This window comes from Setaria viridis, chromosome 8, assembly GCF_005286985.2.
Source record: "Setaria viridis chromosome 8, Setaria_viridis_v4.0, whole genome shotgun sequence".
NCBI classification, from domain to species: Eukaryota; Viridiplantae; Streptophyta; class Magnoliopsida; order Poales; family Poaceae; genus Setaria; species Setaria viridis.
In genome coordinates this window covers 29,557,651-29,575,719 of record NC_048270.2, presented here as the reverse complement: position 1 = coordinate 29,575,719, position 18,069 = coordinate 29,557,651, and the positions used below count along the sequence as shown (strand labels likewise).

General features: G+C 42.9%; 1 protein-coding gene and 1 pseudogene across 1 annotated transcript; both read left to right on the top strand.

The window, feature by feature from the left end:
* The first annotated feature begins 7,046 nt into the window (after positions 1-7,046).
* Positions 7,047-7,630, top strand: LOC117834726 (uncharacterized). Its single transcript, XM_034714253.2, has one exon. It carries the CDS (start codon positions 7,102-7,104, stop codon positions 7,453-7,455), a length of 354 nt encoding a protein of 117 aa, XP_034570144.1. The 5' UTR covers positions 7,047-7,101; the 3' UTR covers positions 7,456-7,630.
* Positions 7,631-12,712: 5,082 nt separating this feature from the next.
* The window catches only part of LOC117834462 (disease resistance protein RGA5-like), a 54,306-nt pseudogene continuing 48,949 nt past the window's right edge, over positions 12,713-18,069 (top strand).

Sequence of the window (18,069 nt, the reverse complement as noted above, 5' to 3'; positions counted from 1 at the left end):
TAATAAGGATGTGTATTTGGATATCTTTGGTCTGGGTTTTGACATCTTTTCGCACACTCCAATAAATGTGTGAGTAATGATTATATCTAGCTTCCCATGATCAAAGAAATCCTTTACTATCCTGCTCTGGTGTTTTGATATCTCGCTACTTGCTACCTTCAATTTATCTTCTCTTACTCCTGATAAGTATTTGAGTATTCATATCGACCAACCTCAAGTACAAATGCATCATTTAGAATTTGTGACATCTCTTATTCTACAGTACTGCTCTCGTATCTCTCAGGACTAACTAGGATTGCATAACTTCTAAAACCACATGAGTAGCCTTCGGATGCTCATCTGTCTTCTTGATTTTTGTTTTGCGTGAGATTTATTACGTGCATTTATTTTTAAGGTAGTAAACCGAGAGGGAGATTTTTCGGAAAAAAAATCATTTTCCCCTTACGCATGCAACATTAATGCTGTCTATCTCCACGAGAAATTGAATGGGGAAGAAAATCCTAGGTTAGAGTTTGGGTTATTTGGGGTTACCTGTAGACCTAGAGAGAGTTCCGGGCAGCTCGCCGGCCAACAGTGGAGGTGGGACAGACGGCGGAGGAGCGGAGGTGGCGAGGGCGCCACCGAAGCTAAGCGGTATAGGATCGGAACCCGGATGGACAGTGGAGGGGAGTGGGTTCACCGAGGGGTTAGCGTGGGATGGCGGCAGAGGCAGCAGGATGCACCGAAGCTCGAGGCGGTGGATGTAAGAGAGTGGTGTCAGGGTGTCAGGCTATCCAAATCATGACTTGCGAGAAAAATGAAGATGGCGGTGGAGGAGGAAGAAGAAAGAGATAAGGAGAAGGGCGCTGATATGGATCGTTAGATGTAGATCCAAGGATTAGGAGATACACCCTTTTAAATAATGTCTAACAGAAGGCTGGAAAGACTAAAAATGTCTCGATGAGATATATTTTGTACTGTTAGTGGTACTGATAAGTTGTCACTATCATCTACCCAATTGTAGCTCACATGATAGTTCCTTATATGGAATCTGCCCATCCAGATTCGAGTCTTCAACATGGCATGAGTGCTCAAATTTTCTTGGATTTATCCAGAATTTAACGTGCGCTATTCTTTCAGTGATAGGTGACGTGCCTATTGATAATGAAGCGTCTGTGATGACTTCGTCAATCTTGAGATCTGCCAGCTCAGCCTCTCGCAAGTGAGTGTGCGTGTACGAGCGTCGACGTCTGTACTGTGTTTCTAGTAGGAGCCTGGTGGCCAAGTTCTTACTGTAGTCGTGGAGGCAGCCGTGATGATGAAACACACTAATTTGGTAAGGCTTCATCGCACCTCTCATAGCCATGGGGATGATGATGATGGGCATGTGTCTCTGGCGGCCGGCGGTCACACACTAGCAACGATGACGGGGACACGCTCCTCCGTTCCTGCTTCCATGACCATGACAGTTGACAAGGGAGTAGCCACGTTCCACACCGATCTCCTCAACCTGTCCGACTGTTTCGCGAACCCGACCCTCACCATCCTAGCCCCTAACAGTTTTCCATGTGTCGTGTGTGCATGCGCTGCTTAATTAAAAAAACAGGTTTACACCAGTAGAAACTCACCTTCCATGCATCCCCTTTTATCCCGATTTAAAGTTGGCCCGGGACAAAAGGTGCTTTAGTCCCGGGTCAAATATCAATCGGGACTAAAGACCCTCCTTTAGTCCCGGATCAAAAATCATCCACCCATGGGGGACCCTTTAGTCCCGGGTGAAAAAATCAGCTACCCGTGAGGGACCTTTTAGTCCTGGGTGGTAAGACCAACCGGGACTAAATGTCACCATTTTAATTCCGGTTGGTGTTACCACCTGAGACTAAAGCTCACGACACTAGCCGGGATAGAATGGGTCTTTTATCTCGGTTGGAAACACCAACCGGGATAAAAATGTCCCTCACGGGTGGCTAAAAAAGAATTAAAGCCCTCGGACCCTTTTTATCCCAGTTTGTAATACCAACCGAGATAAAACGGGGTTTTTAATCCCTGTTGGTGTTTCAAACCGGGATAAAAGAGTCCCCCACGAGTGGCTAAAAAAGAACTAAATCTCTCGAAATTTTTTATCTCGGTTTGTAATACCAACCGGTATAAAAGAGGGTTTTTTATCCCGTTGGTATTACAAACCGAGATAAAAGAGTCCCCAAGATTTAGTACAAAAGGATTGCATCCCTTATATAGTTAGATGTGGTGTGTAGGTGGGATGGCAAAGAAGCTACGTGTGAGGTTTGAGGTCGTGGATTCGAATCCCACGGACCGCGCATGCACATATTTCATGTGAAAATCACGTGACTTCTGACTTGCGACTTGCGTGTGTGGGGGGCCTCCATGGGACCCCCGAGGATTTAATTTTTTTTTTTGCAAAACTTTTTTGTCCCGGTTTAGGAACCCAAGACAAAAGGCACCCCTTTTGTCTCGATTGCGTTATCCCGTATTAGTTTCAGGAGATTTTCACCCTACCAACCGGGACTAATACCGAGTTTCTACCAATATTATTGAATTAATTTGCATCAAACAAACGGATGCATATATTGCACCGTTTAATGATGTTCGCAGCAGCACTCATTAGGATTAACTTGAAAGTTGCAGTAGGCCCGAACGAGAAGGTGCCTCCTAATGTTATGGCCTCTGCAAATACCTGGGCAATAAAAATCTGAACAGAAAAATTGACTTTCAGGCACGAAGCAATCCACTTTCAGTGGTGGTGGCGGCGGCGGCGAGCATTGGCCGCCTATACCTGCACATGCAACCCAACCCAATACAAATCAAACAGTAAGTTTAGTTAGTTGCTCCTTCCATTTCAAATTATTTTAAATTGTGGGTTGTTTTAACTTTTCTAGGCTTATAGATATTAAAACGATCTATAATTTGGAACGGAGGGAGTATATATTTATAAGTAATGTTGACTTTGTCCAGAATAAGAAATCAACGCAGAGTAATAAATAATAAAAGTAGATGGCGTACAGTTTCCAGCTTGGCAGGACGGTGAGGTGCAAGACATGATCGTCACAACCAAGAACAAAGCAGCCGTCAGGTACACGAGCCTGGCCGTGCTGATCCTAACCAGCGCCATGAGGAAGAGGGGCAACTCTTTTGCTTGAATTTGCGAGGACGAGTGGAGTACAACTTGTGTCTGTATCATATCTGTTTTAGTGTGCAGGTGTTTATATAGAAGCACAACCGACTTCGTGCACATCTATCTGTGCAGTCTCACAATCTATGCCCACCCATATAATATCCTACATTAATGTTGAGATATATTTTTTAGAGATAATGGATAATATATTTCTATCTTCAGATAATCTTTTTCGAGAATGCATCATACTACAATTATTAAACACATTGTTCCGAGAAGCATGTACCCAAGGTATCAGAAAAACTCTGATGTACAAAAGAAAATCAACAAATTAAAAGAAAAGGAAGAAATCCAAAATCTTCAGTTTGCATCTTGAGTAATCCTCCTTCCGTGGGTTGTTTAGTAATGTCGACATAGCCAAATCTAACATAGGGGAAGAGAAACAACTCCATCCGTTGCTTGAAGATGTGACCACCAAACACTCCAATAAATGTATGAGATAGTATTTCAATATCTTTAGTGTTCGGTATGGGGTTTGATATCTTCTCGCACACTCCAATAAATATGTGAGTATCTACCTTTCCAAAATCAATAGTCCTTTCCTATCCTACTATGGAGTTTTGATATGTCGCTATACTTGCTAGAGTCAATTTATCTTCTCGTGTATACTCTCGATATTTGAGTATCCAGACCAATCTCAAGTGCAAATGCATCGCTTTATTCTTTACTACTGATCTCGTATCTCAAGACTAAGGATTTCATATCTTCTAAGACCCTAAATACTTGAGTACCCTTCCGAGATGTTCATATATGTCCTCTGGATGTTTCTTTTGGAGAAAATTCCGGTACCAGATAAAAATCCGGTTTCTATATATGACACTAGAAAGTTTTGCCTCCTATATCTGACATGACATGGGGATTTATTTTTCGTTCCTTTCTTGATACTTATGTTCCTCATTTGACATCAAGATTCATTTTTCATTCCTTTCTTGACACTTCTATTATTAGTTTGGCTGGTAACTCCCACCTAAAAAGATATTTTTACCCCTCATCTTATCTAATGATATATGGTGAGTTTCATGTGGCTGCATCAAAGTCCAGAAGTCCTTGTGCTATATGGTGGAATATATAGCAAGTGCAACAATGAAATTGGATAATTTGCTGTGAATTATCCAAAGGATAATATAATAGCTGCACATTATGTTTGCGAATTCCGATAGTTTTAGCCAAATGATTATTCATTGAAAAATTTAGAGATTAATGATCCTCCCATTCCAGCATTGAAGCATTGAGCACGAACATGCATTCTCCGAAAAAAACATTACAGGATTGATGTCCTGTATTGAAAAAAAATTCCTATAGGCTATCGTGTATGTGTATGACAGTATGAGAACCAATTAGACCGGGGTGCCATGTGCATCATGAGTTCACGACATGGCTGTGCTCTCGGCCCACTGCTTTCACCCCACTCGCCATTGAGGCATCATCAGCCCGTCACTAGCGTGAATACCATCGCGCACTCAGGCAGCTCGCAAAGGAATCGTCCGCGATGAGAGTAGAAATTTCAGGAGTATTTTAGTACATGTTGAGAGTGAATTTGATGGAAGTTCCTAACAGATCTAACCGAAGTGTCGAGAAAGGAATGAAAAATATCGGAAAGGCAAAAATTTCTAGTGTTGTATAGGGAATTAGTTTTTTATCCGGTGCGAATTTCCTCTTTCTTTTGTGTGAGATTACGTTCATTTTCAGGATTGTTTCACGGGTTAGTAGTAGCTAGGAGGTGCTTCCAAGCATACTTGGAGATGACGGCCAAGCTTTATGGGATTGTGCTCTCGTGTCAGTGATCCATAACTAGCAATACTCTCGCAATGACAGAAGGTGTAAGGACCTGCCCAGCTACCAACTACGGGATATTGAAGAGTAAGGATTACGCGGAGATAAGAGTATATATTGAGTTGCATGCATCGATGAGTTTAAATAAAAAAAATCTAAGCTGATAAGGAAACGTGGACAGTTCGTTTATACTCACTAAGTAGAGAATTGACTTTCCATGCACCCCCTTTTGTCCCGGTTTAAAGTTGGCCCGGGACAAAAGGTTCACCAACCGGGACTAAAACTCAGTCACTGGTGGGGGGCTCACCAACCGGGACCTTTTATCCCGGTTGCAAAGGCTAGTGGGAAAAAAAGACTCTGAGAGGCCTTTTATCCCGGTTTGAAACACCAACCGGGATAAAAGACCCCCCCTTTTATCCTGGTTGGTAACACCAACCGGGATAAAAGGGTTACCAACCGGGATAAAAGGGGGTCATTTATCCCGATTGGTGTTTCAAACCGGGATAAAAGGGTCCCCAATGAGGTGACTGGAAGAGGATTAAATCCTCGAACCCTTTTATCCCGGTTTGTAATACCAACCGGGATAAAAGGGGGTCTTTTATCCCAGTTGGTGTTTCCAACCGGGATAAAAGGGTCCCCCACGAGTTAATACAAAAGGATAGCATCCCCTACATAGTCAGATGTGGTGTGTAGGTGGGATGGCAAGGAAGCTACGCGCGAGGCTGGAGGTTGTGGGTTTGAATCCCACGAACCACGCACACGCATATTTCGTGTGAAAAATCGCGTGACTTGTGACGAACCTGGGAGCTCGGGATTTTTTTTTTGCAGCGGCGGCCGTGGTGACCCGTTTTATCCCGGTTGGTAATACCAACTGGGATAAAATGGGGTCTTTTGTCCCGGTTGAGTGACCCGGGATAAAAGACCCCCCTTTTGTCCCGGTTGGTTTATCCCGGATGGATTTTCGGGATATTTGCACCCTACCAACCGGGACTAAAGCCTAATTCTCTACTAGTGACTGTTGAGTATGCCATTGCCCAAACTTAGATCTTATTGCAAGCAAATCCCGAGGAGGTGGAGTCTGTAATTCAGAAATCAGTCTATCAAGTGGACACATGTTTGATTATATTTTACTTGTTTGTCTCATCTTTCTTTTGTCGTGCGCATATTACTTGTTACTTGTGCTTGACTATTGCCGTGTGGAATCCAAAATGATTTTTATTTGTACGATGACACCTATTTACGAAAGCACTGTCAACATATAGTACACCTTTAATTTGCATGTTGACTGCAGAGTACTGGAAACAGTAAATAAAGCCTAAAAAGTTTTGAAATCGGAAATGCGTTGCATCAGATATTGTCATATTGAGATAATCACGGAATAGTAACCCCTAAAAATCATGAAGTGTGAATGTTGTCCTTGAGGCTGTGCTTGAAGCAGAGGTTGCTGAGAATGCCAAATTGTTTGTCTCGCACCCTCATAATCGGGTGCTGATGACGCTCTTGAATAGGATGTTGCAAACAACACTAAACTTAGGAAATGGTGGAACAATGAAGTGTTGATAGGGATAGACGGTTCAAAATGTTAGACCAAACCATATGGTCTCTGGCTTCAGAAACAGTGCAAACGTGACGCCTTCTTGTTCAGCTAAACGCTGTACGTATTGGATGGCTACTGAAGCTTTCAGGAGTTCACAAGGACTGTGCTGCTTCACTTGCAGCTCTTTTTCTGCTGTCATTGTGGATACTGTTGCTCTCACTGCATTCTGACACTGGAACTGAATTCTTTATGTCTTTTTTTTCCCGAATGGCGGAACTGAATTGTTTGTACCATTTTCTTTGCAGTTGGCCATGACTTGGTAACTCCGACAAACTGTTCATATCAAGATTTGCACCACACATTCGGTACGATGAGAAGATGTGACGGAGAGTTTGGATTAAATGTTTGGGCATTAGCAATACCCTTTTTTTCAAAAGGAAAACAAAAAATAAATAAAAATCCACTTGATGAACGGACGGTCAGATCTGAACTCGTTGGGACGAACGGGCCAGATTTGTCTCAGCAAAGCAAGCCCACAGACACAAAACCCAATCCGAAGCCACCTCTCGTCTTATCCCCAAACACAACACTCCCCTCCCTCCCCCACGAAGCAGCGAGCATGTCGCCGGTCACCGCGCTCCTGGCGGGCACGGCCGTGCCGGCCGCCCCGGTGCCGGCGAGGCCCTCCCGCCCGACCGTAGGCTTCCCCTCGCTCCCCGGCGGCGGGCGCGCGGCGCTGGCGGTGGAGTGCTCGTCGCGGCCGCAGAAGAAGGGGACCAAGCACCACATGAAGACGCGGCCCAAGAAGACGCAGCCGTGGGACATCAAGCGCCGCCCCACGCAGTACCCGCCGCTGCCGCAGCTCCCGCCGGACTGGACGCTCGTCGCCTCCAGCGCCACCGTCGACGCGGAGCAGGCGCCGGCCCCCGTCCTCGAGGTGGCCGCAGCCGCCGCCCCCGCCGCTGCGGACTGAGGCGGTGATATTGCCGGTGCCTCCCCTGTATTTTGTTCCCTTTTAACTCACCGTACGTGGTTTCCTTTGAGATTATGATCAATTGCTGCCCTCGTTTGTGATTAGAAATGTGGAACCTCGAATGCTAGTCCAATCCAAGGCTGTTACTGCTTTCAATTCAGTGCCTTTTTCTTGATGTCTTCTTGGTTGCTTTCTGTGTTCAACTTAATTTACCCAGCACATTTTGATTTAGCACAACGCCACCACGCCATGGTGGCCTATGGTGTGCTCTAGATTGTTTAGCTAACTTAGTGGATGATCATAGATTAAACTTCAGTAGAGTTGCTTGGTTAAGGTTACGGTGGAGGTTGCAGTAAAATGTTCAGCAACAATCAGCCAACATGACAATTTATCAGGCGTTACTGTCCCTGTTTGGAGGTAAACTTCAGTACCTGGTTAGTGGTTAGTATTCAGCTGGCTCTGCCCCTGATTCATGCGTGTCAGCAATTGGCAGACACGCAAGGAAGAAAAATGCAGTTAAGTCAGCTTAAGACGCATCTACAAATACTGCAAAATAGACCAGATGCCATCTGGAATGCAAGTTCCATACTACGTTTTGAAGGAATTGTCCAAGAGATGGTTCTGTTCTTGCCGGAATTAGGACAAATTCTTGCTTTCCAGACACAATGTATTGCTCACCTTTTCTAGACGATGGAATAAAACATGGAGTACAATTTTTTAGAAACATTAAGCTGACAGGAAAACTCTTTGGAGTTGCTGGTCATGTGCTCACTTGCATCGTGTTGGCAATTAGCAAACACCAGGGCAGATCCATAGAAGCTTACAAGGCATCAATAGCCATGCACTGAACAGAGGAATTTTGTAGTTCTTTTCAGATAGCAGTTCAATTCACCCAGGCTTCCAGGAATGAGGAAAGTTTCCGGCAACATGCTTATACTTAGCTGAATTTCCTTCTCAAAAAGAGACTTTCAATTGTCTCTTTAGTACTTAGTAGGAAGATGATCCTTACTAAGCAATAAGCACAGTTTTCATCAAGAAAAGGGTTCGTTGTACTCTTGGAGGAGCATAATTGTGTGACATCTGTACAGAACATGATGGCTCAAGGCCATGTACTACTTTTTTTCACTTGTCCAGTACCAAGCCAGTGCTTGTGGTTCTGCAACGCTGTCTCTCAGCAAGTTTACACACTCCCGGGAATCACAAATCTGGTATGGCCAAGTAAGGGTGAAAATATGAATAGGGCTATTTGTATTTGTATCCGATTCTTATATGGTACTAAAATGAATGTATCCGTATTCATTTTTCATTATTTTTCTCTATTTAAATCTAGATTTGTATTCGAAGATATTTGATGAAACAATTTAGAAGTTATCTCTACGACTAACTGTAAGATCCCAGATTTTTCGGGAATCCTAATTTGTGAAAAGAAATCCAAGTTGTCAAATTTTTTTGTTTGAATGGTATGAGCCATGTAATTTATTTTTTTTAAAGGTTATTAATTGCTTCCTTGTAAAATTCCTTGTAAATAAAAAATATGTGCATTAAAAACAATTTGATCATAATCCATGCATGAATGAGTTAGATTTTATTCAAATTTATTTGAAACTCGTTATGTGTGGTTTGTATTTGAATCCTAAATTCAAATGCAAAGCTAAGCTAACCCCAACCTCTAACATGGACCTAAATCCAACCTGTCTTGCTAACTACACCTAATTAACATGGCCTGCTAACCTAGTGGCCCAGCCCAAGCTCTATCTTTTTCTCCACGTGAAAGCCCAGCTAACATCTAACCTCTTGCATGCGTGAAGCCCATCCGTGGCCTGCCATCCAGAACCTAAAGGAGCCAAGGAAGACGCCGCCGCCGAGCGAAGCAAGGACGACGGTCGTGGGCAGGATCAGCGGAGCCGAGCACGAGGACGCATGCCGTCCTCCGAGCCGCCGCCGCCGGAGACGTCAATCTCAAGCCGGAGGACTCGCGCACAGAGCCACCGCCGCCGCGGAGTCGATCGCGAGGACGGCTACGACGACGACCGCGCCGACCCACTGAACCGCGAGCACCGGTCTGCCTGGGCTGCGCCACGCCTGCCCGCGACACCTCGCCACGGCCGCAACCCTTCCCGCGTCGAGTGCCTCGCCATCGAGCCCTCGGTGAGCTTTTCCCCCGAACTCGCCGCCCTTGCTGCCTTTGCGTCTGATCCGGCCGTCGAGCCGAGCCCGACCTGCTGCATGCACACACGAACGCGCGGAGCCGCGTCGCGAACCGGCAGGCAGGAGCGGAGCCAGGATTTGGGGGGCGCTGACGCTCTACTCCTCCCATTCATTCCGTTAATTGTTTTTTAGCCCATTCAAGCGTTCTCTTATACCCATTCAAATTGACACCGCCGGGCAGCTGTGACCCTCCATTCGACACTTCGACTGTTCGTCTTCCACCGCCGCCACTGGGAGACCGGACCGCTGCGACCACGCCGCCGCCGGCCGCCGCTGTTCAAATTGACACCGCGCAGCCCCGCTGGTAATCCACAATCATAAATCATCCTGTGATATTCTCTTATCTAATTAAGAATCACTAGTGATTCTAAATTTCCCTTTCTAATTTTGGACAATATGAAGAAGACAAAGACCATCAATAGCTTTTTTTAAGCCGATTGGTTCAAGTGCTAATTGTATTGAAGTCATTGCAAGCCGAGGTTAGAATATTCACCTCATACAAATCGTCCTTACTGTCTGCCATGTTTTTTTATTTTCCAAGAAACTATTGGGAAAGTTGGATCGGATACATTCATAATAAAGGGATTTCAGAACTGGAAGAAAGTTAATTGTGGAAATAAATGTTCTTTTCTAAAACACACAGGAGATGCCGGCTCAGCTCATAATTATTTTGGTGTTTTAATAATCTTAAGAACACAATGGCTCAATGTGATTGTTAAGCAAAAAGAGATAATGGTTGCAAAAGGAAGATGAAGGCTTGCGACTACGATTGATTGCATTAGGTAATAAGATCAATTTCTCATATCTTTCTTCAGTATTTAAATTTAACTTGCTTTCTTTATGTACTTATAGGTGGTTGACATTCCAAGGTTGTCCCTTTAGAGGCCATGATGAATCACTAGGTTTCTTAAATAGGAGTAATTTTCTTGAAATGCTCAAGCTTTTGGCTTCCTATAACAAGGAGGTTAATGAGGTTGTGTTGAAAAATCCTCCCAAAAATGTAAAATACACTTCACCTAATCTCCAAAAAGAAATTCTAAGCATAATTGCTCGAAAAGTGCAGAAATCAATTAGAGAAGAAATTGGCAATAGCAAATTTTGCATAATGGTTGATGAAGCTCGAGATGAGTCCAAAAAAGAGCAAATGGCGATAGTCCTCCGATTTGTCAACAAGGAAGGCCTTATATGTCAACAAGGAAGGCCTTATAAAGGAGCGTTTCCTTGATTTGATCTATGTTAGTGATACTACAGCTTTGACATTTAAAAATCAATTTGTGCTGTCCTCTCAGCTAATGGCCTAAGCACACAAGATATAAGAGGTCAAGGTTACAATAGGGCCAGTAATATGAGAGTGGAGTGGAATGGATTGAAAGATCTAATTCTCAATGAGTGCCCATATGCATATTATATTTATTGCATGGCTCGTCAGCTTCAGTTGGCCCTTGGAGCAGCATCAAGGGAGGTACACGAGGTACACAATTTTTTTTCACCATGCAAATTTCATCATAAATGTTGTTAGTGCTTCTCCTAAGCGCAATGATAAGTTGCTAGCAAATCAAGCAAAGGAAATTTCTCATGAAATTGAATTGGGAGAAATTGACACAGGGCAAGGGGCAAATCAGATTTCCTCCCTACAAAGGCTAGGGGACACTAGATGGAGTTCCCACTATAGGTCTATTCTAAGCTTAAAGAAGATGTTTGGTGCCACAGTTTCAATCCTACACAGCATTGCTAATGATCGTTCAGTTTCGAAGTCTTCTCGGGGAGATGCCAGTGGTGCCTTATGAATCATTGTCACATTTGATTTTATGTTTATACTACTCCCAATGAATATAATATGCATATGGGCACTCATTGAGAATTAGAGCTTTCAATCCATTCCACTCCCCTCTCATGTTACTGGCCTCATCATAACCTTGACCTCTTATATCTTGTGTACTTAGGCCATTAGCTGAGAGGACAACACAAATTGACTCTTTAAGTGTCAAAGCTGTAGTATCACTAACATGGATCAGATCAAGGAAACGCTCCTTTATAAGGTCTTCCATGTTGACAAATCGAAGGACTATCACCATTTGCTCTTTTTTGGACTCATCTCGAGCTTCATCAACCATTATGCAAAATTTGCTATTGCCAATTTCTTCTCTAATTGATTTCTGCACTTTTCGAGCAAGTATGCTTAGAATTTCCTTTTGGACATTAGGTGAAGTGTATTTTGCATTTTTGGGAGGATTTTTCAACACAACCTCATTAACCTCCTTGTTATAGGAAGCCAAAAGCTCGAGCATTTCAAGAAAATTACCCCTGTTTAAGGAACCTGGTGATTCATCATGGCCTCTAAAGGGACAACCTTGGAATGTCAACCACCTATAAGTATATAAAGAAAGCAAGTTAAATTTAAATACTGCAGAAAGACATGAGAAATTGATCTTATTACCTAATGCAATCAATCGTAGTCGCAAGCCTTCGTCTTCCTTTTGCAACCATTATCACTTTTTGCTTAACAATCACATTGTCAATTTGAGCCATTGTGTTCTTAAGATTATTAAAACACCGAACTGAATAATTGTGGGCTGAGCTGGCATCTCCCATGTGTTTTAGAAAAGAACATTTATTTCCACAATTAACTTTCTTCCAGTTCTGAAACCTCTTTACTATGAATGTATCTGATCCAACTTTCCCAATTAGCTTCTTGGAAAATAAAAAACATGGCAGACAGTAAGCACGATTTTTATGAGGTGAATATTCTAGCCAAGTAAATTGCTTGAACCAGTTACTCTGAAATGGACGACGATGAGCTAATTCATTGAGTGGGTACTCTACCAACACAGGTTGATATGAATCCTCTGAAATATAAAATCTTTGAGCTTCATCTTGTTGATCAGCTGGCAATTCCAATATTTGAACATGTTTATCAGGGTCTCTCAAATCTAGTAGCTACAACTGGTGGATGCTCGACAACTTCGGCTTCAATTGGTCCAGTAGTAGCAGCATTACTCTGATTATTAGGATTTTGTACATGATCATTATGAGTTTAGGAGCTTCCACTTCCACATTACTCTGACCGCCTCGGCTTGCAATGGCTTCAATACAATTAGCACTTGAACCAATCAGCTTAAAAAAAAAGCTATTGATGGTCTTTCTCTTCTTCATATTGTCTGAAATTAGAAATGGAATTTTAGAATCACTAGTGACTGTTAATTAAATAAGAGAATATCACTGGATGATTTATGATTATGGATTACCTGCGGGGCTGCGGCGGTGTCAATTTGAACAGCGGCGGCCGGTGGCGGCGGTGGAAGACGAACAGTCAAAGTCAAAGTGTCGAATGGAGGGTCACAACTGTCCGGCGGTATCAATTTAAATAGGCCTAAGAGAACGCTTGAATGGACTAAAAACAATTAACGGAATGAATGGGAGGAGTAGAGCGTCAGGAGGTGCCAGGCCCCCTCCGCCACTGTCAGGCCCGGCATGAAACGTGGTTTTTCAATGGCCAATGAGTTTGTTTACGGAGTTTTCCTTTACTTTTTTTCTAAACTACAGCCAAGTTGGGGTCAGATCACATGTAACCGTGCGACATCACATCAGGGAACTGTCCTACGACGTCGAGGATAAAGTCGACAAATTCATGGTGCGGATAGACCATGATCCGAAGGAGCTGCATGGTCTCAGGGGCTTCATTGACAGAAGCCTCGACCTCTTGACTAAGGCCAAGATCCGCCACAAATTAGGCGTCGATATCAAACATCTTAAAAAAAAGTATCAGGGAAGTGAGTAAGCGCCGTGACAGGTGTATGGTTAATCAGGTTGCTGTAAAGTCTGCAGAAGTAACTGTTCAGCACCTTCGTCTAGCAGCTATGTACGAAGAGGCAGGTAAGCTCATTGGCACTGAAGAGAGGAGCAATGAGCTTATTGGTAGGCTAATGGAGGGGGATGGCCCATCGAAGAAACAGCTGAAGACAGTCTCTATTGTTGGTTTCGGGGGATTAGGCAAGACAACACTTGCTAAGGTGGTGTATGACAAGCTTAAAATGCAATTTGATTGCGCGGCCTTTGTTACTGTGTCCCAGAATCCTAATATATAGAGGATTTTTGCTAACATGCTCCATCAACTAAGGCATGATAAACATGAAGTAACTTGTGACACAGAACAACTTATCCACGAATTAAGAGCCTTTCTTCAAGACAGGAGGTATGCAATCTAATTCTCCATCAATTCTGACAGTCTAAGTTGTCTAACGTGAATATTATATTTGTTAACTTCTGATAATTAATTAATTCAAGAAATATGAATCGCCAAAGTTTTTAGGAAGATATGATTATAAAGAATCTTCTTATATGGTATATAAGAGGAAACATAGAGTAGATGTCATATCTCCATATTTATAATTAGTCAAAGCTAACATACTAAAACAAAGAAAATTATATTACATTAAAATTTGTTGGATGTATATAGCCTGTAGTATAGGTGCTCCGCATTTGTAGACACGTGGCATGAGGATTGGTGTTACTGTTATGACCGAGCACACACTCGCTGTCGCCAGCACGGCACTGGTGGTGGTGGACAACTCCATTCCCTTCACAGAACACTCCTGTCCTCTGTTAAAAATTAGCCTGCGACGAGCCGCCTGCTAATCTCCACCGATGGAAGCGTTGATTGGATCCATCGAGACGAAGGTGCAAGATTACCGACAACATCAGAGACACGATCTTTGTTGATGAGGTTCGGTCGAATCCTACATCCTGAGGTATGACAACGGGCGCTCCTCCCCAATATCAAAACACCGGATGCTTTAGGGTCCCAGCATCATACCGCCTCCCTTCTGCGAGCCTGTCGCTATGTCTTCATGGTTATAATAGCAGACCTCTTCTCATATTTATGAGTAGATCCGGGTTACAGAGTTGGACACAAACTCTATCCTATACTGCTAATTAAATACAACTCAAGTCCTATCGTAACTGGTCACGTGCAAATATTTGACAATATTTAACAAAAACTCTACCTTGGCGAATATTCCACCACTTTGAAGCCGTCATGCATGAACCTCCATGCGTCGAACTTGAGTTGTCGCCTTTGGCGCTCTCTCAAGAGCTGCCTGAATGAACACTGCTATCCGCTCAATTCCCAACTCAGTGACTCCACCTGCAGCTGTGCACCCTTCTCTTCCATCACTACAATCTCTGCCAAGCAAAATTAGATTCCTCTCTAACCTAACAACAAGCTGAATATAACACCATGATCTAGGAGACAACACCCATGATACTAAGAACCTCACAATTGCTATACGAGTCACATGTAGGAATTAACACATTAGCATTTCTCTTCCATTACTAGCTTTCACACTACCGCCTAACATCTTACACCATAGTCTCCTGCAGCCTTGACCAACCATATTACTCTAGTTGTAGATACAAACATCCATTGTCTATACTACCTTCCAGTTATGCCCTTGAAGCATTTCCACACCCTCCGATTCACGCTTCAGAAAACTATGACCATAGTAGCTATGATATTATATTCTTCACATGCACTTATGACTAGTTTAAGGTGATGGAACTTTTGTCTGTCACCTATAATTGGTCAGAGGATATAAGCAACAGTACAAGCCCATCACCCTACAACTATCAATAGTACATGTTGGTGTTAAAATCAGGCCAACACATGAACGTACTCGAAAGTGCAGCACGCAGAGCCGCTCCTTGCAGCACCTCTGCGAGATCTGGTCAGATCGGTTTTAGAACCCGGTCAGAACGGTTTCGTCGGATCTTTAGCAAAGCTCCAACAAACGCCTGCCCGAGAGGGACCCCATTGGGGCAGGCGCACCTTGGGTTGCCCTAGGCTCGGCAGGCCAGCTAGAGTGCCTCCTCATGCTATGGAGATAGGAGAAGAACAACATATGAGGTTGGAAAAGGAGGGGAAAGAGGAAAAGTAAAGGATAAAAAGTAATAGATTGATTTGTGTTGATTGGGATGATACCCTCAATCGGCCGTGGCCCTTTATATTTATAGGGAGGGGAGGACTCGCCCCACTAGGAGTCGAAACCCTTACAAATATCATGTCAAAATATAACTCCTAACTCGGACTACATAGACCAAACTGGTCTGACCACCCTGGCAAACCAGTCTGACTGGTTTTCCTGGGTGCAGATCTTCCCAAGGTCATAACTCCCTCATCCAAACTTTGAATCGGATGTTCTATATATGCATTTTGATCTACTCGATGAGAGCTACATAATGACGAAGTCCAGTTTGCATTTTGAGAACTTTGACCAAACCGGTTTGACCGATTTGGAGACCAGTTCATAGAGTGTTTGCCTAGATCTGCCAATTTGGACCATCAACACATGCCCCCTTGTTTTGTGGGAAAGCTTGTGTGCCAGAAACATTCTCAATGATCAAATTATCTAAAGATGATAATAAATAATACATCACCCATATGATGGTTTCTAAACCCTTCATGGATGCTAATGTAGCCAAAATAAAATCCAAGCAAGTACAACATGTATGGAACTACTATTTTCAGCTTCGAACGTAGAAGCATATCTAACAATAGAAATCTTGATGCGGCGTAAGTCATGGCTCCTCGGTAAAGCATAAGTATAATATTGATAATCATAAGATGAGAACCAAGGATTATACCAAAAGCATGGACTATAATTATTTATACCTGAACATGTAGTCCATGGCACATGTATCAACTGAATGAATGATGAAGACCAATGAGATGACCGTTGATGCTTCTTTGTTCTTAGTGATGAATAATTCCTCCTTTGATTGCTCTCAAGCTAGTTGTTTTGATTTTGGGCAGCTATTTTCTAATATTTATGTAACATATCTTCAAAGGTTGGCTTCTTCCTTATCACCATTTTGCTTGATCTGAAATTTTCAGTTTTACTTAGAATTCCTAGCAAAACCAGTTGGACAGGTTTCAACACCAATTGGACCAATTTTCTCAAAACCAGTCACTTTGATATTGTCTTGCCCCCCAGTCGAACCTACTTGTTGTTCAGCTTTTTTTGAAACATATTTAACATCAGGAGCAATTTGATCAATAGAACTAGCTGATGTTTCTTTAATGGCCGGCTTTTGTATGTCTAATGTCAAATCTGAATTTTGTTTAATCTACCATCCTTTTTGACATGATAGACTTGTTTGATCACCTTATGCTTATTTTTCTGCATAGACCGATTCTTTTGATCAAAATGAGTCATTATGTATAGGTGGTGGCTCATTAATTACCGGCTTCCTATAGGTAATGTAATATGAACACAGATATCAAGAAAGAGATGACATATATGAATTATAGTACTATTGATGGATAAGAATATGGCATACTACAATAAAACCCCCATGGCACAGCCGTAGGTGATCCATGTGAAGGAAACAACATTGATGTAGGAAACTTATTCCATTGCCGATTCAGATCATGAAAATTCTGCCTTGGAGAAGATTTTCATTTATTGGAATTTTTAGGCCGACTAGCTTGTTTGATATCCTTTTGTTTTGAGGATTTAACCGGAAGCTTCTTATTTGGCTTCAACTTTTCCTTTTTATGCTTATGACGGCCTTTTGATTCAATAGTTTTCCATACACCAATCTCAGGGTTTTTAGACTTTAGCATCTTTGGTTTGAACCTTTTGCATTGCCCCCCCACACCCCAGAGTGTAGGAGTATTAGATGTGATTTTTATGCTTTCACAAGATCCGACTTGAGACGGCCGAATCTTGACCAATAGTAGTATTAGTTGGCTTGTTTTTACAAGGATCAACAAGTAATTCATGATCAACATTAACATCAATTGACTTTTCTATTAGTGTATTATCATCTATAGCCGGTTTTTGACTTATAGAATCTAGATTTGCACTATCCTCTTTATCAATCAAAGATTTGAGATAATCATTCACAAAACAGGATAGGCGAGTAGATATAATACCTAAAGATTGTATCCCCTTCAATATGTAGATAACTGATGGTGGTTGCCACTCTTTAATCTCGACAACACCTTGATGGGTTTGCATGCAACAAGATAGAAACCATTCCTTGCAGATTCGATGAGCTTCTTTGTTATACTCTTCAAGAGCTTTCTCAAAATCATCATCATTCAGCACCATATGGCTAGGGATTGATGGATCAGCCATGACGACCAGATTCTTCTTTCCCGCCAAAATGTGTTGGCACTAAAATCAGGTCAACACACGAACACACTCGAACGTGCAGCGCGCAGAGCTGCTCCTTGCAGCATCTCTGTGAGATCTAGTTAGACCAGTTTTAGAACCCGGTCAGACTGGTTTTAGAACCCGGTCAGACCGGTTTCGATGGATCTCCAGCGAAGCTCCAACGAACGCCTGCCCGGAAGGGACCCCGTTGGGGCAGGCACACCTTGGGTTGCCCTAACTCGGACTACAC

Coding starts and splice junctions, on each gene's coding strand:
- LOC117834726 (XM_034714253.2), top strand. CDS start 7,102: ATGTCGCCGGTCACCGCGCTCCTGGCGGGCACGGCCGTGCCGGCCGCC.